General features: G+C 43.6%; 3 protein-coding genes across 3 annotated transcripts; 2 read left to right on the top strand and 1 right to left on the bottom strand.

Annotated features, from left to right (window-relative positions):
- Positions 1 to 12,709: 12,709 nt before the first annotated feature.
- P884DRAFT_223816 (glycoside hydrolase family 13 protein) lies at positions 12,710 to 14,768 on the top strand (the record flags this gene model as incomplete). Its single annotated transcript, XM_069439571.1, has 6 exons — positions 12,710 to 13,221; positions 13,297 to 13,672; positions 13,730 to 13,753; positions 13,834 to 13,854; positions 13,930 to 14,438; positions 14,522 to 14,768. 6 exons carry the CDS (start codon positions 12,710 to 12,712, stop codon positions 14,556 to 14,558), a joined length of 1,479 nt encoding a protein of 492 aa, XP_069297548.1. The 3' UTR covers positions 14,559 to 14,768.
- Positions 14,769 to 15,814: 1,046 nt separating this feature from the next.
- P884DRAFT_277619 (uncharacterized protein) lies at positions 15,815 to 15,997 on the bottom strand (the record flags this gene model as incomplete). The annotated part of the gene is made up of 1 exon (XM_069443098.1): positions 15,815 to 15,997. The coding sequence occupies one exon, from the start codon at positions 15,995 to 15,997 to the stop codon at positions 15,815 to 15,817; it is 183 nt and encodes a 60-aa protein (XP_069297547.1).
- A 2,196-nt stretch (positions 15,998 to 18,193) lies between these two features.
- Positions 18,194 to 18,940, top strand: P884DRAFT_243377 (ATP synthase subunit C-domain-containing protein; the record flags this gene model as incomplete). The annotated part of the gene is made up of 3 exons (XM_069440316.1): positions 18,194 to 18,282; positions 18,362 to 18,649; positions 18,741 to 18,940. Coding segments are annotated over 3 exons (475 nt in total), but the record flags the coding sequence as incomplete, so codon positions are not given.
- Positions 18,941 to 22,545: the final 3,605 nt, after the last annotated feature.

Genomic DNA, 22,545 nt, shown 5'->3' with positions numbered 1-22,545 from the left:
ATTGAGCACTTATACCCCACAGTATCCACACGGTGAGCAATAGAGCCTTTTTTTTCGTTAGCCTCTGCTGCGCCTTCTAGGCAGAACCAACCTTGGAAGGATCTCAATCCATCCAAGAATAACTACTCCCTTAGAAGACCAGTGAGAGCCAGTGATGGTGTAGCACAGCCCTACCGAAGCTGACAGCCTAGCACTGCCCAACCCGAACCCGAGGAGCAAGTTTCATGCACGGTTCTGCAAACATCACAAGAACTTTGCGTTAGTTAGTAGCACGTGCCGCCCTAAAGAGTCCATCCGGTGGGGGCGGATTTGGGGGGCTTAGATTAACAAGCTCTGGTGAGGTTGATATGCAGAAGTTCTATCTCCGTGGCGCGACGCCGGAGCATGTGAATTCTTGATTCGAGCCTGATCTTCATTATCAAATATGCACCAGAATGTACCAACTTTTCTTTTTTTTTCGACGCAGTTTAATGAAGAAACAACCTGACAACCTGTTGAAAGGGGCACGATCGCGAGAACGATTGTGACAGTGGACTTATTGTCACCTGAGAGTCGAAGAAAATGTCGAAGCTCTCTGGGGCCAAGGCTAGGTATTATGCCATGCTCCTTGACACTTCAAGAGCATAGTGCACTGGTTCTGGCCTTTTTCCCACCTTCTTTTCTTTCCCGATCATGTGCCAGGAATGGGGTGCGCGAAGTCGGATAACTCGGCTTCTTCCGCTTCCTCCCTAAGGTTGCATTCTAATTAGCCTTCCCTATAAATACCTGAAGGCTTGGATGGCGCAAAGTCAAAACTACCCGTTTAGACCATTACTTGTACTAAACTTCTATCCCTTTTCCGTGCATAACTTTGGGCTTGATTGAGAGTTCTATCTTCCCTCCGTTCACTCTTAGAACTGTCCCGTGAGCTTCGAAAACAACCCCCTCCCTTAGCCTCCTCCCTCTTCTTCTCTCTTTTAAGAGCTAGCTAGCTACTTGATCTACCTTAGACAGCTCACAACTTTCCACGATCAAGCACAAAGATCGAATGTTACTAGCTCTCCAAAAGCTGCTCACAATTTCCCTGAGCTTGCCTATATGCGGGTGACACAACTGAAAACCGCAACGCAAAATCCGTAGGCGCGCAATACTGCGCCGTTACAGGTCCGGAACTGGCACATCCCTTAAAGCTTTTTGGGCCTGGTCTCCAGAGCGAGATTGTGTCACGAATATCTAAAGCCACTGCACCGGTTTCTGTCAGGATGGCCTGCTGGATCTACGCGGGTTTCTTGAGCAAGATTATTAATTACGTTCGGACCGCGCGATGCATAGTCGTGGCTGTGCCTTGCCCCGTGGTTGATAACTAAGGCTTGCAAATGTGCCACTTCCCACACCTCAAGGCGCAACTGGCGACAAGGTTGGGGAGCTCACCGCGTTAGGTAGGTAGTACCTAACCTAAATGCCTAATTAATAGTCAGCAAACTCGGAGGCCTGTTTCAGGACCAGGAGAAAAATCAAAGGTCGATAGTCGTACCATGAAGAAGACAGCGAAGCTCTACTTTTCTTCTGCAGCACTCCGGAGGCAAAATGCAATCCCTAGAGTCCGATATTGGGAAGATTATGCTCCCACTAAGTCGGACCCCCCATCAATGGAACACCCCATCAATGGAACACTTGGCAAACCTTGGCACCCACACCCACCCATTATCTTCAACCTTCTATACAACAGTCTGTTCAACCTACTACAATATAGGAAGCCATTGAATCCACACTTTCTGAGCCGCTTTCTTCAGCTATAGGGTCCTCTATACGGCCGGCTTTAACCTAGGCCTGGTAGATCTGTTTAATCGTAGCGAACTACTTGTTTAGATCCGTAACTACCCTCTTCCTCTTTGACGGCCGAGCTACTTCTAACTATACCTTTAGAGCTTCGTTTTCCTATTATAACTAGGCTAATTAAAAGTCCTTCCGGTTAAACGCGTTTTTAACCTTCCTAAATAGGAGCCTATATATAGAGAGGTATTAAGTCTTGGTAGCTAGGTTGATTAGCTAACTATATAAGTCTAACCTCCTCTATAGTATACTAAAAAATAGATTAATGGCTCCTTTCGAAGGCTAGGAGTATTAAATAGGTTCTAGAGTCTATATAGAAGTTGGCTATTTATTAGTATTAGCTATATTATTAGAATTTTCTAATAGAAGTCTACTTATTAGGGATTTAGCTATATAAACTAGTTATAACCTTAATACCCTCTATCCTACTTTGATGTTCTAGGCTATAATAGCCTCTTTCCGAGCCCTTATAATATATTTGATTATTAACTACTTACTTAGAACTATTAAATTAGTCTAGGAAGTTATATTATTAAAGAGCTTCTAATATATATACTTTAAGGGGGAAAAGACTAATAAATCTAATAGTTAAAGGATATATAAGGTATATAAAGGTAAAAAGAGGAATTAGATATTATTCTTAAAATATATCTATATAAAATCCTTAGTTATATAGCTATTATAACTATTTAATATAAGGAGTCATTATTATAAAGGATTTTATAGCTATATATAGGGGATAAATACCTCTTATAGCTATTCTAATATGATAGTATTATTAGTCTAGCCTTTTTTAGTTACTATAAACTTCTAGTCCTTTAATTTAGTCTTATTAAGAGGAAACTATTATTATTAAAGACTCTTACCCTTAAAGATAATAACTAGAAGGAGTAATATCCCTATTACTAAGATATACTTAAGGAAGGAAGTCTATACCTATAAACTAAGAACCTTTTACTATATTATATATATTTAAATACTTCTAACTATTAGCCTATTAGTTCCCTAGCCTTCTATAATACTATATTTATCTATATTCTAATAGTTAGCTAGTAGAATGTCCTTAATAGCTAGGATATTTAGCTATAGCTATATGACAAACCTAACTCAGACTTCTTCTAAAAGGGTTCAGACAAAGGTAAGTGGCGCAGGGCAAGTGTACAGGTCGTCTAAGGGATTCGGTAAAGCCAAAGGGTTTACAATAACAGAGTTATCTCTCACAGTAGTATAACACTATTAGGAGTACTATAATTGTAAGTTACTATCACTAGTAAACTCCAGAGTCCACCATAACGAGTGACTATCTATATATATATATAACCTTCCCGGATCACCCTGATTAGTCCTTGGTCAGTGATCCCGGTAAGCCGCTTATCGCGATCAGTAACTTTACATTGATCTTGGTAATCGTAAGCCAGTGTATAGTAGGGCTCGTAGTGCTTCCTACGTTATAATTAGTTCCTTCCGTCCTTTTAGCTTGATTAGCCTATCCGTGCCGGTGGCCTAGGCGGCATCTATATGTATATTTCCATGATACGATGCCCTCCCTCCGAGGCTTTCGACCCGAAAGCCCTCTTAGGCTGTTTTAAATAGCATTAACACCCTCTTGTAACTTGCTTCTATAAGTTTTCCCCTTGCTCCCTTCTGCCGTTTACTATGGCTGACTATATAAAGAAACGCTGTCGTAATATAACGCGTGAACGTCGTGTCTTAGTTACTATAATTAAGCGGGACGGTTCTAAAATTATGCCGTATTCTAACTGTTAGTACGTAATGCCTAAGAAGCGTTATATTATATTGGGAAATTCTAAGAGGTATTTGAATTGTATATATAAGGGAAAGTCTTACGACAGGCTAAATGTAGTAGATTCCTATAAGTAGCTTCTATTTATCCTCTTATTTCTATTCTAACTTATTATAATATTATATAACTGGTGTAAGTAAGATAGGCTAGAGGAAGAAATTTTAGCAATAGAAGATCTACTTTAGTAAACTTTAAGCCGCCTTATATGTTTATATTGTTAAAAACGAATATTATATAACCAGAGTAATAAATTTATTTATCGAGGTATATAAGGTTTAGATAAGGAGGATAGGGTAGTAGCTCCGATGTCAGATAAATAGGATTTAACAGGTTAGGTATAGGCATCGGGCGCCTTTAGCGTAATTAACTAGGAAGTAGTTGGCTTGTCCCTAGGGTCGGCTCCTACCGGTACTTCTTCCTTCTTAGACGCTGGTTAGGTTCCTAAGTTAGCCCCTATAGTCGGTTAGGATTCCTCCAATAGAACTATTCTAGTTTCTTAGGGTAGTTTAGGTTCTTGACTAGCTCCTATAAGTTATCTTCTATTCTAAAATTAAGCCATTTGACTAGATACTATAGTTCTCTATTAATAATATATAAATCTAGGATTTCTTTGATATCCTATTCTTCCTCTTTGTCTTCCGCTTCGATGTTTATAGCGATTTTAGCGTTTTTTAGCGCTGGTTCTAAAAGTGAAATATAAAAAACGTCTGTCTATAGTTATATAGATAATGGTAACGATAGTCGGTAGTTAGATATCGAAATTCGTTCTTTGATAACGAAGGGTCCGACCTTCTTAAAGTCTAGCTTCGTGCTTAGTCGTTTGGTTTGTAGGTTTCGTATAATCAGATAGACTTTGTCTCCCCTCTCTAGGCAAGGTCCCTCGAGCCTATATTTATTATAGTGGTTCTTTATTCTAGTTCTGACAAACTCGAGTTCCTTTTTAAGTTTCTTATATAGTATATATATCTGCTCTGCTTTGACTGCTACTCTTGGCGCTATAACCTCTAGTCCTTGCCTTAGGTCTGCTTTATATCTGTAGTTCGTAAAGAACGGTATAACTTTGGTTATTTCTATTGGTATTATATTATAGGCGAGTTATACTATTAGTAGTAGTATAACCTAGTCATCCTACTAGTAGTTAACGTAGGAACGGAGGTATTACTTGATAACTTAGTTTAGTCGTTCCGTTTATCTGTTAGTCTATAGGTAATATGCCATTAATAGTTTACTATTAATACCTAATTGTTATATTAACGCTTACTAGAACTTCGATACGAACTTAATGTCTCTATTAGTAATCCATTCTTACGGTTAAGCGTATACTAATGTAACTTGCCGATAGATTACGTCTACTAGCTGTTTAGCTATCTAGGACTCTTTATAAGGAAAGAAGTATACCTATTTAGTTAGGTGATCTACTATAGTAAGAATACTATCGTAGATTACTCTTATAGCTATATCCTTGGATTTTAGTAACTTTATAATAAAGTCTATTATAATTAAACTCTATAGTTTGTTAGCTATTAGCAGTGGCTAAAGTAGCCTATATAGCTTATATCGTACTATCTTACTTCGATTGTAGATATTATAGCTCTATATAACTTCCTTAACTCGTGCTATTAGCTATAGAAAGTTATAGTGTTTCTTGACTTATACGACAGTCTTTGTAACTCCTTTATATCCTCCGAGTTTTGACTCGTAGAGTTCTCGAATCATTCGTAGCTATTAGTCTTTGTTATAGATATACGCTTTGCCTTGGTATTAGAGTTTCTTATCTTTTTCTTCTATTCTATTAGGTACTACTAGTCTAGGTGCTACTTGATACTATACCTCGTTAATCCTTTCTTCTTGAAAGATTACGTAATATTCTAGGAACGAGTTAAGTAGATTATCTTCTACGGGTATTTACGTTTCGTAATGTAGTGCTCTATCTATTTATTCCTTAAATAGCGGTGGCGTTGTTTCCGTTTATCCTTCCGCGTGGTCCGTTCGTCGGCTTAAAGCGTCCGCTTGTACGTTTTCTTTACCTTTCTTATAGCGGATCTCAAAGTTAAATTCTACGAGGAATTCTGCCTACCGTATTTGTCGTCTATTAAGCTCCTTTGTTATCGTGAAGTACTGTAAATTCTTGTGATCTGTATATACTTATACTAGTTCGATCGTACTGCTAAGATATAGTCGCTACTCCTTAAAAGCTTTAACAATCGTAAGTAGTTCCTTATTATAGATTAGATAGTTAAGACGTAGTCCGTCGAGCTTCTTTGAAAAGAAGGCTATAGGATATAGCTTCCCTTATTTGTCTTATTGTCCTAACTATCCTCTAATGGCATAGTCTAAAGCGTCCGTTTCTACCTTAAATAGCTTCTTAGGATCTAGTAATACTAGTACTAGATCCTTAGTAATGGCGTCACGAATCTACGTAAATACTTGCTTATATCACTCTTCCCATTAGAACTTAGCGTTCTTCTTAGTAAGCTCGTATAATAGTTATACGATCGCTCTAAAGTTCCTAATAAATATCCGGTAGAAGTTCGTAAATCTGATAAAACTTTATACTTCCGTGATTAACATTAGTTATAGCTAATTCTTAATAGCTTTAACCTTTAAGGGTTCTATCTAAATTTGTCCTAAGGATATCTTATATCCTAAAAACACTGTCTTCCTAATATAGAATTTACTCTTTTCCTTGTTAACTAATAGCTTATACGTATATAATATATCTAGTACTACTCTTATATACTTCTAGTATTCGTCTATTATCTTAGAGAAGATAAGTATATCGTCAAGATAATATACCGTAAATTTATTAAGAAAGGGGTAGATAGCTTAATCAATTAGGGCTTAGAATGTTACTAATGCGTTTATAAGTCCAAATAGCATAATAAGGTACTTATAGTAGCTATAGGGTATCCTAAAGGCCGTTTTCCACTCGTTGCCTTCTTTGATCTATATATAGTTATAGGCCAATGGCAAGTCAAGATATGTAAAATATTAGGCTCTTGCTAACTGATCTCGGAGCTATAAGATTAGTAGTAACAGGTATCGATTTTTTACGGTCTGTTCGTTAAGTTACTAATAGTCGATATATAACTATAGCTTTCTATCTTTCTTAGGTATAAATAGGATTAGGTAGCCTACTAGCGATGTCAACAGGCAGATATATCCTCTTCAAAGGTTCTCCTCTAGATATTGCTTAAGTTCTTTATTCTATGTCTAGCTTATATAGTAGATCTTAAAGAACTTTAGTTATACTCCTTCCTTAAGCTTGATCTCGTAATCTTATAGGCCGTGTTCTAGTAATCCTTCTAGATGCTTTGGTTCGAATGCTAGGTGTCTTTCGTACTCCTTTAGTACTTCCCTAGTCTTATCTTATTTCTCGGTTTTCTAATAGTATACAAACTTGGTTCTGTCTATAGCGATGTTAGCGATTTCTCCTGTCTTAACCTACTACTCTAATTATAGTGCTCTGTATTCGTTAATAGAGAGAATAGCTGTCGGCGGTTTAGCTTATTCCTCCTATCGTAACGTTAGTATCGTTATACCGCTTCTTCTAGAGTCTGTAGTAGTCTGCCTACCACTACCTATCTCTTATAATAGATCTATAGGATATGCCTTCCCTTAAGTATTATCTATTCGTGATCTTTGCGTGCTCCCTATCTTACTAGTCGAATACGACTCTATTTAGGGTTATAGGTAGCTACTATTCTTCTAGCTAATATCCGGGTCGTAGTCTTTGTACTATAGTAATCCTAGTATTATATCTTTGTCGTTACCTATATCTATAATACTAAATACGACTACTATAGTCTTCCCTGCTATAGTAATATTAATTGGTTTAGTCTCTTTATATACCTATTACGTTAGGAATAGCCCTTTGACTATACTATACTTTCGTTTCATTCTCTAGGGTATCTATAGCTAATTTACAAGTGTTAGTGAAATTAGGTTTATCTCTGCTCTACTATCTACTAGTACAAGCATTTCGTGTTACTTCTATTAGGCTATTATCTATAGTCATTTGTCTTGCTATCGTTATCTAAAGATTATAGCGATTTCCTATATTTCTACTAGGAGGTCTCGATATAGTGGTCTCTTACGCTAGTTCCTCCTATATTACGCTACTACTTACTACTATATAGGCGTTAATAGTTTTTAGGCCCCTCGAAGGGCCCTAACCTATTTCCTAGGTTAGTATTAACCTCTTCGATTATTTAGCTAATAGCAGCTTTGTCAATTATACTTATTTCTACAAGCCATTAAGTGCTTATAGCTTCCTACTATTAGGTTCGTTCTACTTTCTATCATATACGCTATAGCTTTATCTAAAGCTCCCGAATTCGCGATTTCTTTTCGTCCTTGTAATAAAGATAATCGTTACTCTAGCATAAGTCCTATATATCTTATCCTATTCTGTAGTACCTAGGCTAGGCTCGTCTTAGAACTACCATAATACCTTCTAGACTCTGGGTTTCGATCTTCTAGAGTAATTCGGCCGCTCTGTTTCCCGCGTCATAGACCTATTCTATAGGGTATAAACTTCCGTCCCCGTTTTCCTATCAGGTTAGCTAGTGATTGTTTTTGAATTTGTTACGGAAGTGGTATCGGTATTTATATGCTATACATTAGAACTAGGGCACTTATATATATACCTTATATCGAGGGTATAGTTATATAGCGTTGCCTAGAAGATATTAGAATTCTTTTCCGAATCCTTCTTACTATATATAGACTATAGGTACCTTAATACTAAGGTAGGAATATTTCTTCTAGTAGCTTTCCTATATATGTTCGTCTTTTCTATAGTTTATATATATAAACTGGTACTCTAGGTTCTATATATTATAGCTAAGTTGCTAATTATCAAAGTGCTTAGTATAACTATCGGGTCTATTATATATTATAGGCTATTCCCCTTTGATAGTTTCTACGATATGTCAGAGTTCCCTTATTTTGTCCCTTATCTTATCGCTCTACTAGGCGAGTCGAGTTAGGCGTCTATCTCGTTCGTATAACTCTATATTAAGCTAGAAAACTTTGTTACGGTACCATTCGATCTGTTCCTAAAGGAACAAGATATTTGGTCCGGGTCTTTTAATTCTTTAGGTATCGGTTATCTACAATCTATCCTATCTCTATATAACTGTAAAACCCTACTACCTTAAGGCTAGGAGAATCGAGATCGGTAGCGTATATTCTCCTACTATATCCTATTTAGCAATACCTATTTCTAGGTCTATAGTGACCAGTTTAGAGTACAGCGTCTATTCGTCTTCGCCGTTATTATCATATTTAAGACTATCTATATCGCTATCCCTGTCTTCATAGCTTATAGCCGCTACTTTGACGATATCTTTAGTTTCGTCGATAACTATAGTTTCCTTTCCTAGGACTAATTTCTAGTCTTTTTTCGGGCTTCGACATTCTTGCTTATAGTGTCCTTTCTTTCTATAGTTATAGTAGGTAGCGTTAGACTTGTCTTTAGCCATCTTCTTCTTATCCTACTTCTATATTATATCTATATCTATAGCTCTAGGATATATCCTATATAAGGTATTAATATACGCTTGCTTTTTCTTATCATTAGCCTTAACTATAGTTCTATTTATTTGACCTTGTTTCTATTACTCTTATATATAAAGCCGATTATCAATTCTAATAGCCTATATAATATATTTATCTAGAGTCTTAGGCTAGTTATACTTATATAGCTTATCTTTAACCTTTTCCTTTAGGCTATTATAAAATAGTTATATCAATACCTTATTATTAAGCTAAGACTTAAGTATATCTTATCTAAACTATATAGTATAAGAGGCTACTAACTTAGTCTATCAGAGGTTAGCAAGCCTTTCTTAGGTATAAATCTTCTCGTCTTTATTACTAAAGACCTTCCGAAGCTCTTCCTCGAAACGGTTATAAGACCGAAAGACTACCTATATAAATACGTCTTAATCGTCTTTATCCTCTTTAGTAAGATAGTTATTCTATATAGGCTCGAACTATCTAAGTACCTTGCCCTCTAGTCTTATAGCTATATAGAGGACTTTAGCTTTATTATCCGGAAACTTATTATTATTAAGCCGGAAGTAGGATCGGAGGTTAGTTAAAAACCCTACAAGGTCCTCCTTAGTTCCTCCGTACTTACTAGGTAGTTCGATCTTAATATAGCTTACTTTGGCAGTCTCGAGCGCCTTGATTTTGGTATAGGCCTCGTTAACTAGTTTCTACGAGTACTTTTCGCCGTTCTTAAGTTCCTTGATTCGAGCTTAAGCAGCCTTGTCTCTCTAGTCTAACTCCTAGATTCGCTACTAGAGTTAACCAAGCTAGGCAAACAGCTATTCGGCCGTAACGCTAGTAGCTATATCGATGTCGAGGTCGAAGTCACCTCTATTCTAAACTATAATAGAACAAAGGGAGTGATAGTAACGTGTGACGAACCTAACTTAGACTTCTTCTAAAAGGGTTTAGACGAAGGTAAGTGGCGTAGGGCAAGTGTATAGGTCGTCTAAGGGATTTGGTAAAGCCAAAGGGTTTATAATAATAGAGTTATCTCTTATAGTAATGTAACGCTATTAGGAGTACTATAATTGTAAGTTGCTATTACTAGTGAACTCTAGAGTCTACTGTAACGAGTGACTATCTATATATATATATAACCTTCCCGGATCACCCTGATCAGTCCTTGGTTAGTGATCCTGGTGAGCCGCTTATCGCGATTAGTAACTTTATATTGATCTTGGTGATCGTAAGCTAGCGTGTGGTGGGGCTTGTAGTGCTTCCTACGTTATGATTGGTTCCTTCTGTCCTTTTAGCTTGATTGGCCTATCCGTGCCGGTGGCCTAGGTGGCATCTGTATGTATATTTCCGTGACAAGCTACTAACTATATATAACTAAGTTAATAGTACTATTAATATAGATTAAATCTATCTTATAGGCTTACTAGGTTTAAAGGATAGGGTTTCTATAAAGGAACTAGGTTATCTAGCCTTTTCTAACTATTATATAGTTAGCTCCTTATACCTAGAGTATTTAGCTAGTAAACTCCCTAATTTATATATAGGTTAATAGGATACCTAGGGTAACTTAGATTAATACCTATTAGGTAAGCTATTCTTCCTATATATAACTAAGAGACTAATATAGTTCGGCTATAATTAAACGTAGTTAACGGCCTCGAATGTAGTTAAATAAGGTAGTAGTTAGAATTCCGAATTCCTAGCTAATACTATAAATTAAATAGCAGGTATTGTGGTATTTTGCGACCGTATCCTGTAAATCTTCTTTAGTATAAGCCATCTTTGACTGTTGAATATACCTACGAAGTTTGAAGTGGTTTGAAGAAAAGTTGGGCAAGTTATGGTAGATTGAAGTGGTTGGGTTGAAAAAGCGGTGTAGGCGTGGTGCGTGTTCCATTGATGGGGTGTTCCATTGATGGGGGGTCCGACTTAGCTTCTGCTGCCGAGCAAGGTGAGTCGGCAGGTGAGACGGCCAAACTAGCAGCAAACGTCATCTGCCGGTCAGGGAATTGGGTGCGTCAAGGTCTTAACAATCTCCTCTGGCTCCCTCCTAGCTACAGAACCGAGGCGAAATTGGCGATCCGAGATACGACAATTGTCATTGCGCAAGGGCCGGGCACAGCTCTGTTCATCAAGCTCGACCTTGCAAAAACACCGCTCTCGAGCCGACATAAAGTACTGCAGTAATTATGGGACGCCGAAGGGAACTGACCCATCGTCGTCTGTGGGCGCGGATGCAAAGGAGTGATCTTCTTATACCATGGCTATGGAGGATGCAGAAGGACGAGGCGAACAGAGCTGGGCCCCGAGGTTGATGTCGGGGTGCGGTGACCGGCAAACGTCTTGTCGCTCCCCCTTCTTCCCTCCTTCCCCGCCACCCAAACAAGTTTTAGAGGGCTAGACACACGTCTATACAATTGAACCACCCAGACCACGAAATAGCTATATGTAGTGGATGGTCATATTGAAGCAGGCAAAGCAGCCCGAGTTTAACACCTTTTGTACAATTTGCTATATGCCATTTTCCGTTCTTCAATTTGACTATCTACTAAACGCCAAGTCCGGTCAGGCTGTAAGAGCACCCCCCAAATTTTGACAGTTAGGTATTAGTTAGAGCTAGTAAAGAGCTTCAACACACAATATTCGCCTACCCCCTGCACGCGCGCAACGCGCATATAGATAGCTATATACTTCAAGATACATGGATTCTAACTACATTACCTGCTTAATAATGTGGGTAATACACGTAGAGATATTGGTAGAAAACATAGGTTTTCAGACTTCTAAACGTCTATCCTAAATATTTCCTGGCATAATTATCTAGTAAATTATCTTTCTAACGAAAAGGTAGGTGTTTTTTAACTATCAATATCTCTACGCGTATTACCTACGTTATCAAGCAAGTAGTGTAATTGGAATCTACGTATCTCGAAGTATATAGCTATCTATATGCTTGTTGCGCGTGTGTAGGGGGTAGGCTAATATTGGATGTTGAATTGTATGTTGAACTCCCCCGATTTCTTGCTCGAGGCGCATTTGAAGGGGGTGTGCAGGCGGTCACGGAGGTATTTAGCGGTGTGTACAGTAGTCCGTACAAGGTGCTTTACACAGTAGGCGTGTGTCTAGACCCTCTGAAAGTGGGGGGGTGGGAGGGGCAATAAGGGCGTTTTGCCGGTCACAGCGCTCACAGCGCAAGTTTGTCTCGTTTTCACAGCATCTTTACTCCCTCACATCTTTAAAAAGGAAAAGCCATCCTCAGCCAACTCATATTGTCAAAGGATGAGCGCGTTCCTCAACCTTCCCTCTCCAACCCTCCCGCCAGCGCTCGCGGCTCTGCGCACATCCGCAATCCGCCAGGAGCCCGGATCGGGCTACTCCACCAACATCCGGCCCCTCCGCAGGCGCCTCGCCCCGGCCACCGCGCACCTGCCCAACCCCCTCCTGGTCCCCGACCACGGCGACGGCGACGGCGACGGCGACGGCGCCGGTTCCTGCCCTGCCAACGAGACCATGCTCCAGGGCTTCGAGTGGCACGTCCCCGCCGACGGCGCGCACTGGGCCCGCCTGGAGCGGGCCATGCCGGCCCTGGCGGCGCTGGGCGTGACCAAGCTGTGGATCCCGCCGGCGTGCAAGGCGGCGGCGGGCCCGGAGGGGAACGGGTACGACGCGTACGACCTGTGGGACCTGGGCGAGTTCGAGCAGAAGGGGAGCCGGCGCACCAAGTGGGGCACCAAGGAGGAGCTGGTCCGGATGGCCGAGGCGGCCCGGCGCGAGGGCGTCGCCGTCCTGTTCGACGCCGTGCTCAACCACAAGATGGGGGCGGACCGCCCCGAGAGGGCGGTCGCCACGAGGGTCGAGGACAGGGACCGGAGGGTGGAGGCGGAGGGCGAGGAGAAGCGGGAGATCGGCGCGTGGACGGGGTTTGAGTTTCCGGGGAGGAAGGGGAAGTATAGCGGGATGAGGTGGAGCAAAGAGCATTTCACCGGGGTCGACTACGATGATCTCAAGGGGGAGAAAGGGGTGTGGAAGTTTGAGGGGAAGGAGTGGGCCGAGGATGTCGATGAGGAGCTGGGGAACTATGATTTCCTGTGGGTGAAGGCTCCCACACACACCACCCTACTCGAGTTGATTGGAGCTGACTAACCCTGTGGTCTCTAATCAAGGCTGGCTGCGGACATCGATCACAGGCACCCCGAGGTGAGGGCAGACTTGTTCCGCTGGATCGAGTGGCTCCCCTCACAGGTGCAACTGGGTGGCCTACGCCTCGATGCCATCAAGCATTACAGCTTCAGTTTCCTTCGAGACTTTGTAGCCCACGTGAGACAGCGTGTTGGCCAGGGATGGTTCATCGTCGGTGAGTATTGGCGGGAGGACTCGGAGTATCTCGCCAAGTTTATCGAATTCATGGACCACCAGATATCACTCTTTGACATTCAGTTGGTGTCCAACTTTAGCAAAGTGTCAGTGTTAGAAGAGAAGGGAGACTTGAGGAAAATTCTCGATGATACTTTAGCCTTGTGGAAACCAGAAAACGCGGTGGTATGTTTCGTCCCTTGATCCACCAAAGACGGTTATTAACGTCTCGGCACTCCCCAGACTTTTGTTGCCAACCATGATACTGTACGTCTCCGATTTTTGGACCTAGCGGCTGGGCAGTCCCTGCACAGGACAAAGCATACTGACTCGGCCGTCCTTATCAGCAAGCAGGGCAGTCTTTGGAGGTGTGTACCTATCGTTTCTCCTTGGTTTGGTTTTTTTTTTTAGAAAAAAAAAGGATGGACTAATCCCCAAACCAGACGCCTATTTCGCCCTTCTTCATTCCCTTCGCCTACGCCATCATCCTCCTTCGAGCCAACTGCGGCCTCCCCTGTGTTTTCTTCGCGGACCTGTTTGGCTCTGTCGGACAAGATGCCCAATCTGACTTCGCCAACTTCGTTCCTCCCACCTCTGGCGGTGCGATCCTCCCCAAGATGATGCTGGCTCGCAGATTCTGGGCGTACGGTTCTCAGTATGACTATTTCGATGACCCTCATTGTGCCGGCTTCACACGTGTCGGACACTCTTCCCAATGCGGCGGCCACGGGCTAGCTGTCGTCATGACCAACGCATGGGAATACGCGAGCAAGAGGATGTTCGTCGGGAAACAGCACGCCGGGGAGATCTGGACAGACCTACTCAAGTGGTGCCCGGGGCGGGTCATCATTGACGAGGACGGATGGGGTGTGTTTCCTGTCGGCCATCGCAGCGTCGCGGTATGGGTCAACACCCGGGCCGTCGGCAGGGAAGTCGCTGATACATTCGCGTTGTAAGTACCTGACCTACCCCCCCTGACCCTGTCACTCCGTTTCTCTCCGTGATACTTGGTACGTTAACACTAGTCCTCTTTAGCGACTCTGACATCTACGGCCTTAACTTCAGACATTGACGTCTCACGCGAGTATAGCCTTACATTGAAATGGAACCGGTTATTACAGTCTAACACGCCAACATCGAACTTTCAACGTTCTCCCGGCGCACTGGGATGAGGGGGGCAAAAATAATACTTAATTGCTACAATTTAGTGGACAGGATTAGATACAGTAAGTGGTCAAAAGTCTGGGACCGCCCCCACATTTCCCAGCCACCTACATTTTTACCACCAGACTTTAATACAGGATATCTCAATAGCCACAAATTATATAGGAAAACTATTTACATTAGATAGTAGCCCTATCTCTAAGCTTCAATATTTTATATACCACCCCCTGGCTTTTTTAACTACGGCTAGCCGATGTGGCATTCCCTGGATTAGCTTATCAATTAGCCCCTGATCAATAGCCTACCATGCCTCCTATAGGCACTTGGTAAACTCTTTAATATCTAGCCTGTTCTGCCTTAAATTCTATAGATCTAGGAACATCATATATAGCCTCCGTTTAAGAGCTACCTATACGTATTTAATAGGGTTTAAATTAGGGCTATATATAGGCCATTCAATCTAGGAAATCTTCTATACCAGGAGCTACTATTTAGTCGATTTAGATATATAGATAGGAGCATTATCCTACTAAAAATGCCAGGTCTCATCATAACAAGGTAAAAGGCCCTCTTCTAGAGCCTTCTAATACGACCAGGCTATATAGCCACGGTATAGAGTGCTCAGATCCCTCTCTATAATGATAAGCTCACTCCGACTACCTACCTATATTACCCCCTATACTATAATAATAATATTTACCTATATATGGTTCTTCAAGTTGATAAATCGGCAGTCGTACTTCTTAGAAGGAAAATGGAATACCTAGGTAATCGGATTTGAAGTGTTATTCTAATAGGAACACTTATCGGAAAAGATAGTCTAAGATCATTAGAAATATCTAATAGAATAAGTATACTATATTTAACTTACCTATATTAGTTTATCTATCTTTCTAAGCTAATTATATATAAAGTTATACAGATCTTTCGCTACCTCCTTTGACAAGGGAATCCTCCTTTTAGTACGCTATTTCCGTAGATAATAGGCTTAGAGGTATCGTCAAATAGTTAAAGGTAATACTTTCTTCCTAATTATATTGATCAGAGCCTTCTATACTAGGCGTCGGTTTTTCTTGACCATCAAAAGGATATACCGTTTTTCCAAACACGAAAGAACCTCTAGACGGCCACTTCGAGGTCGGGAGTCAAAGTATAGTTAGATTTCTATAGTTCAATTACGTGGTAGATAGCATGTCGAGATACGCCAAAGAGGGTTACTAGGGATCGCTCGCTTTGGCTAGTAGCTGCAAGGCTGCAAATAACCATTTGAATATGTGGGCTTAATTCCTGGTTTAGCTGGTGGTTTGCTATCAATTTGTGTATAAAATCGTGTAGATTAAGGGCCATATCGTTAAATTGTAGGATGTTGAAGAAAAGGTAGGATACGTGTGGGTGTCGCGAAACGCGTTTAAGTGGGTGGGGTGGTCTGGGATTTTTGACCCCTGATTGTAAAATAGAGGCACTTGATCTAACTGCGTGATGGTAGAGAATGATCGTCAAGAGCAGATCCCGGAAGAGGAGAGCTTGCAGATCAGTCTATGGCTTATACAAAGGAAGAAAGGAAAGGGCGGTCTAATACAGCTACAAAGGAAGCCACAGGCAGGTGGCCACACCTGCCACATAAGTTGATAATGATAATTTATGCTTTGCCACATCTTAAGATCGGGGCGCTAGCTGAAGAGCAATATGAGACGAAAAACAATTGAGCGCTAAGTCACCGAGGTATAAGTGCTTCTCTTTTTCTTCTCATCCATTGGAATCACATCCGAAACTAACCTTGATGGAATCGAGGAGTTGAAGACAACATGGGTATTCCTGGGTTTGGTTCTTGGCTAGAATAGTGTTAAATCTGCTCTTCTTTCATTCCTAAGAAAAAAATGGCGTGCAATCCGAAAAACTCCTGCTTCTCATAGTTATGGGGCCAGTGATTTCGAGGCCTGGCCGAATGAATTTTCAAGTCAGTTCGGGCCGGGTTTACTTAGCTCGGGGTCCATGGTGCATGGACGTGGAATTGACGGGTAATTATCCAAACTTGGGCCGGTCCCTGAATGCTGAATTGGGTCCAGTCGACTTCACAAGGCCGTCCGTGGTGTTCAAGATGAAGCAGGTCCTCTCATATCCTAGTTGAATCACGTTCTTTCGGATTCAACCATGCCGTGCGAATGGGAGAAGATCAACAACGTTTGTTTTGAGAAGCATTGCAGGGAAGCAGTATCGCCCGCTCAGGCCTTTGTCTCAGGTTGGAACTCCCAGAGCTCCTAGTGCCAACCCGGATTCCAACGAAACTGAGGATGGAAAGTAAAAGCAACTTATAGCAAAAGCGATGGTCGAACACCTGTTTAGGAATGCTCACATTCGACCATTATAAAGCATCACGCCACGGATGGGACAAGGAAATCAGCAACGTGGCGGGTAAGCACTGAACACGTAACTGTCAAGCATGATACGGAGTACATCCGTACTCTTGCAAGGATTGTGCAGCGAGGTGGGGTTGCGAACGAGGAGCTGCAGGAGACGGTGGTGTCCTGCAATCAGAACGGTGTAAGAATCGCGTGCGGAGGTCGCATCTTGGGGTAATCGGACACCGAAGCTCAACATAGGACTTTATCAGCGAGTTCCGATACTCGGGCCATGCCCGGCACTGTGGTAGGCGCCCTTAAAACCCAATATCCTGGCCGTGGTTCCCTAACGGGAGCTGGTTCTCCGTTTTGGGTTCCGACAGGCATTGATATGGTCAATTGATGTTCCTAATTAAACGTCGAAATGTCAGATGGCCCACGTAGAAACATCAGCGTAGACCGACTCAGGTCAGAAGAAGGATTCCTGGTTACTTGTGGTAGCAGGTCAGAAGCTCCGGGCCATTCCTTTTCAAGGTAATCCGCACAGAGTAGCCTGGTCGAAGCTGCAAAGGGGAAGTTGCCAGGGATGGAAGCAGCAATTGGCCAATCCTTGGATGGCTACGACGCCCCGGAGGCCCAGCCGAGATTGGCTGCCCATCACGTCCCGTGCGCTTCCGCCCCATTTTCCCCATGGAGAAATGGCACTGTGGCGCTCTTACTGTAGTCGTCCGGGAAGAGCAGGGCGGGATGTCGAGTGCGCCCAATGCTCTGAGTGTTTGCATTTTGCCCGTAGTAAACAGGAAATACAAATGCAATTGAGTCCTGAAAGATCCCTCGAGAACAATCAGAAGCTTTTGGCAAAGCACGATGTTCCCAATGTGGACATGCGATTCTCTCCGGATCGACCGTGTGAGTTTAACCGCCTGACATGGGCCCGCGATTTCCCCAGGTTTCTCCTCTCGCACGGCTCTTGCCGGAACAACACAAGTCTGGTACGCCATTCCCCGCGATTGGCTAGCGGCGTCGCCTTTCCTGCCATTTGCATTCATGTTATGACACCTTGATGCCTCAGGAACCAGTCCCCGCACGAAACTGGCCCCCCCTCTCGTTTCCGCTCTCTCTCCCTCCTTTTCTATTTCAATCCAGCACTCACCCATCACCACCTCACACCTCCCAACCATCAATTCCATCAAAAAACTTCCAAAATGTTCGCCTCTCGCCGGTTGCCTGGCGTTGTCGCCCGCCTGGGCATGAACCAGCCCGCTCGTTTGATGTCAACGAGACAAGGACAGGGTACGTTCTCCACTGAGTGGGCCAGTTATCAGCTCCACTACTCCAGGATGCGTTATTTACGAAGATACTCGAACTCTAGCTCGCGTCCCCAGCTCCATCATCTCCACCATCTCCACTGCTCGCCAGGCGACTGGGCGCAATGGCTTGCTTCTCAATGGCGGCCGTAGCACATTCGCTTCGACCATAATCCGTGGTGCGATGCAATCTCGAGGCGTCGTCGTCGAGTCGACCGCCGCCGCCCTCGTCACGGCCGCCAAGGTCGGCGGTGCTGGAGCCGCCACAATCGGTCTTGCGGGTGCCGGTGTTGGAATTGGCAACGTCTTCGCCGCGCTCATCAATGGCGTCGCTCGCAACCCGGCCCTGAGAGGTAAGAATTGACAGCCCTCGTCGGCCGCACCCCACAACCCCATTCTTCCTCCGCGAGATCCAAGACGGCTGACGAGTCTTGGCGATTACAGGTCAGCTCTTCTCGTACGCCGTCCTGGGCTTTGCCCTGTCCGAAGCTACCGGCCTGTTCGCTATCATGATTGCTTTCCTTCTTCTCTACGCCTACTAGATAAAAAGCTCCAGTGCTCGCGGGTTGCGTTTCGCGCAAGATCAGACAGAAGGGAAAGAGTCGAAGAGTGGCAGACATGGGTTCTCGATCAGGTGGAGACGGAAACCGTTGAGCCACGCGAGCGGCTGCCAGGTCTTAGCGCTGGTCCACCCGCGCTCCCGCTGGAGCCAGCCAGGGCCCTTGTTTCCCCGCGTTTTCCGGGGTCTCAAGTTTCTGTTGAAAGGCAATAGAAACAGGCGCTGGTTTGTAGCATAGAAAGACGATAAAGATGGGCTTGTAATGGACGAAGATAAACCGGGAAAGCTGGCGCATTTTTTTTCCGTGCGGCATTTTGTGTGTGCATGATTGGTCAGCAGCCAATTGGCTGAAGTAGCCAATTCTCGATGTCCTGTCCTCCCTTGGTGCTAACTTCTCACAACGCGCTTCCCAATTCGGTGGTATGGTCTGCCTCGACCCACCATCCTGCTAAATTTGGCAACCAACTACAAACCCCTACCTCCCTCAATGACGATGAAGAATGCAGCTCCAATTCGAATTTAGGTTCATGGCACACCTCAAGGTTCACATGAAAACGTGCCGGTACGTTATGTACTGTACCGTACATGTCCGCTAGCCACCTAGCTAGTCGTCCAGAGCCCTGGATACCGCGGGATTGCCCGTTTGGATTGTGGCAACAGCGATTCTATATGTAAGATCCGTAAGATCCGTATATCGTCCAAAGCGGACCTGAAACGCAGGTATACTAACGGCCTCGAACTACTTTATGGTTGAACTTGTTGAATCTATGCCGCTGGCCAAGCACTGTGTTCAGCCCGGGGAAAGGGAACACTATCCCGACGTCAAAGACTTCAATTTGTAATGTATCGAACCATGGCTATCGGACCGACTTCGGCTTTGTCGGCCTTGGTTAGTAGCTATATCAGCTAGGTATAATTACAGCGGACCTGCGGAAGATGAATATGTTCTTGCTCATCTTTACATAATGATCCTCCGCCCATAGCCGCGTAGGAGTGGCTGGAGTTAATAGCCCCAGTCATACGTATTCCCTCGTTATTAACAAGTCGCTTTTATATATTGCTTAACGAGTATCTTAAATCCAACTACTCAATGTCCGGTATATTATAAGAGTTAGGAATGTTAGCTATGCTTGTTGTCATACCTTCTCACTTAGGAGGAGAAATAAAGGCACAAAGGGGGCATGCCTACCTGCAGATAGAACATACGCCGGGAAAGGGAAGAAAACGTTGCAGTTTACATCTCTCCTGCTTTGCTCATTTCTCCCGGACTCAATCTGTAGTAGCTATTCCGAGAAGTTGTTTTATGTGGTCTCATCAGGTTGGAAAGTCGTAGACGCATTTCAGAAAGCACCCAACAGATCATTGGCGCATGGCAAGTCTCATTTTTTACAACGTTTGCATCGTTTCCTTATGGAATTCCTCTTCTCCTTCAAGATCAAACCCACCTCTCGCTCAGCTAAACGAGAGCCTGGTCCCGCGAGACTAACGTATTCCCGATTTACACGTCTATGTTGTCTCAGGTACCCTCCCTCCCACTCCCTTTTGCACCTTTCATCATTCTTCGCATCCCTAGTACTCTACAACTTGTCCCCAATGACGTCTATCTCTACCTAGTATTCTCGAATGGCATGACGAATAGAGTCCCGAATTTGCTAAAGGTGCGTGCAGTCCTTTCGATGTTGGCAGTAAGACTCCGAATTTTCCAAATTGCGAGTCATAGTTATAGCATGGTAGATTTGATGATAACAGCTAGGTATGCAACCTTGCAGAGTCCACTTTGTTCCCGCTTGTTAATTTTAGTGGGTAGGCTTGTCCTGTTGCCATAGAGCTTTTAGACAACAATATCTGTCTTTTTTGGTTGGGACGAAGCGATGCTCGCCGTAGTAAACGTCGTTTGGTATTAGAATGCGAGGTCATCGTACCTGCCAGCCTTTACGGAATCATCTACGGGAAGGATGCTTCGAACGAACAAGAACGTGAAGGTTACAGGATTTGACCACCAGTTGGTCAGATCCGACTGACCCACCAACAGGAAAGACAGACCAGGGTTCGACATGCATTTGACAGCACCTTCCAGTGCCTCTGGCACTTGAAAATAATCAACGCACTTATCACCACTTCTGAGGCTCATACAAGAGTTCCGGGAGTGTCTGCCACAGCGCGCATACCGCTGTGGTTAGCCAGGATTGCAGCACATCTGCCCGTGCTGTAGCAGTGAACGTGCCTGTTTGCAAGGACGCCACGCAAAAGACCAACTAAAATACTAACTGAAAAGGAAGAGAGAGTGGCTATCGTTTAAAGTTTCCCTTGGGTAGAACAGAATATAAATCGGAAATAAAAGATGGAAACAAAGACAATTGGGAAGCAAATGGAGATGAAGAAAGCTTGATATATACAAGAGGAGTCATATGATTTGGTTAATTATATTCTCCGCATTGATTGACAAACCTGACGTAATAACTGCCTTATCTCTATTAACGACAAGCTAAGAAAACAATTGGCTGTTCTTATCCAATTATGTAATGGAAGAACTAGTTGCCTGTATCTGGTACGCTGGTACACGATCAGTCTGTCTTGATGTGTGAGGGATATTGCTGGTGCTGTAGCAGGTCCTTGGGCCTCAAGGGACGCGGGTAGCATGGCATGGTGTATGTACATACATACATACATGGAGTACGCTTCGCAAATACTTGACCAAGAATGTGAAAGTGTCTTGGCAGCCTTCATTTTGAGTGATTCATTAAAAGAAATCACAGCCAACGTTGCCGACAGCTCAGCATTTTCGGAGACGAAATTGGAGGAAGTGTAGAAATCTCTGGTGATGGAGTTTTTCGATGTAACTGACCATCCAATGAATGCTCTACCTTTCCCCAACTCAGATATGCGGCTCAGTTCCCTCTGCCAGGGTTATTCCCACGTGCATCGAACATGTTTTCAGACACCATCATCTTTACCCTCCAACATTGTATTCCATGTGTGAAGTGTCTGATCTTGGAGAGGATTCGTTGAATATGATTCCCTCGGGCAAGAACAGGGAAGGGGACCAATGTCTTCGCTAAGTTTAGAATACTTTTTGTAAGGTATTTGTTGCAGATGCCTCACCGCCTTACACAGAGGAGCTATCGGCGGTTTGCTTCGAATTACTTGTAACTGCATCCAAAATTCATCAGATACTCATCAAATGGGTGTCGTTGGCTCTTTCCACAGTTGGGGGTCCAACATCTCCACTCTCCACTTGTCCCCGCGTTTGCCTTCCCCAAATGCCGATCTGTAGCGACCCAGACCCGCTATCGAGCGCCGATCCTGGTATTTTTGGTCGAGGGATTTCGCGTTGCCGGTCAGCAGAAGGGCAAAGACACGCAAAACTGGGCCAATAATTGCGGGGTAGCTCGAAAGGGGAAGGTGAGAACACTGTCCCACGCTTGTTTCCCCAGTCCTTCGTGCAGAACTGATTGGTCGAATCTCCCATACCCCCGACCCTGAAGGTACCGTTCCTCACCCGATGTTTGGGCGCGGACCGGCGGGAACCGCCATCGTTCCTCCACAAGACGGACCGACTCACATTACCCTGCGATGCTCAAGGGTGCAAAACAGCCGAACAGCGGCATTGCCAAGGCCCCGAGGAAGCTCCGCGTCGCAACATGGGGAACTGCCCGGGAAACTGGGGAATTGGGGTCTTGGTGGGGGGGG

This window comes from Thermothelomyces heterothallicus (assembly GCF_042370625.1).
Source record: "Thermothelomyces heterothallicus CBS 202.75 unplaced genomic scaffold P884_scaffold_11, whole genome shotgun sequence".
Classification (NCBI taxonomy): Eukaryota; Fungi; Ascomycota; class Sordariomycetes; order Sordariales; family Chaetomiaceae; genus Thermothelomyces; species Thermothelomyces heterothallicus.
This window is presented reverse-complemented; position numbering and strand designations above follow the sequence as displayed.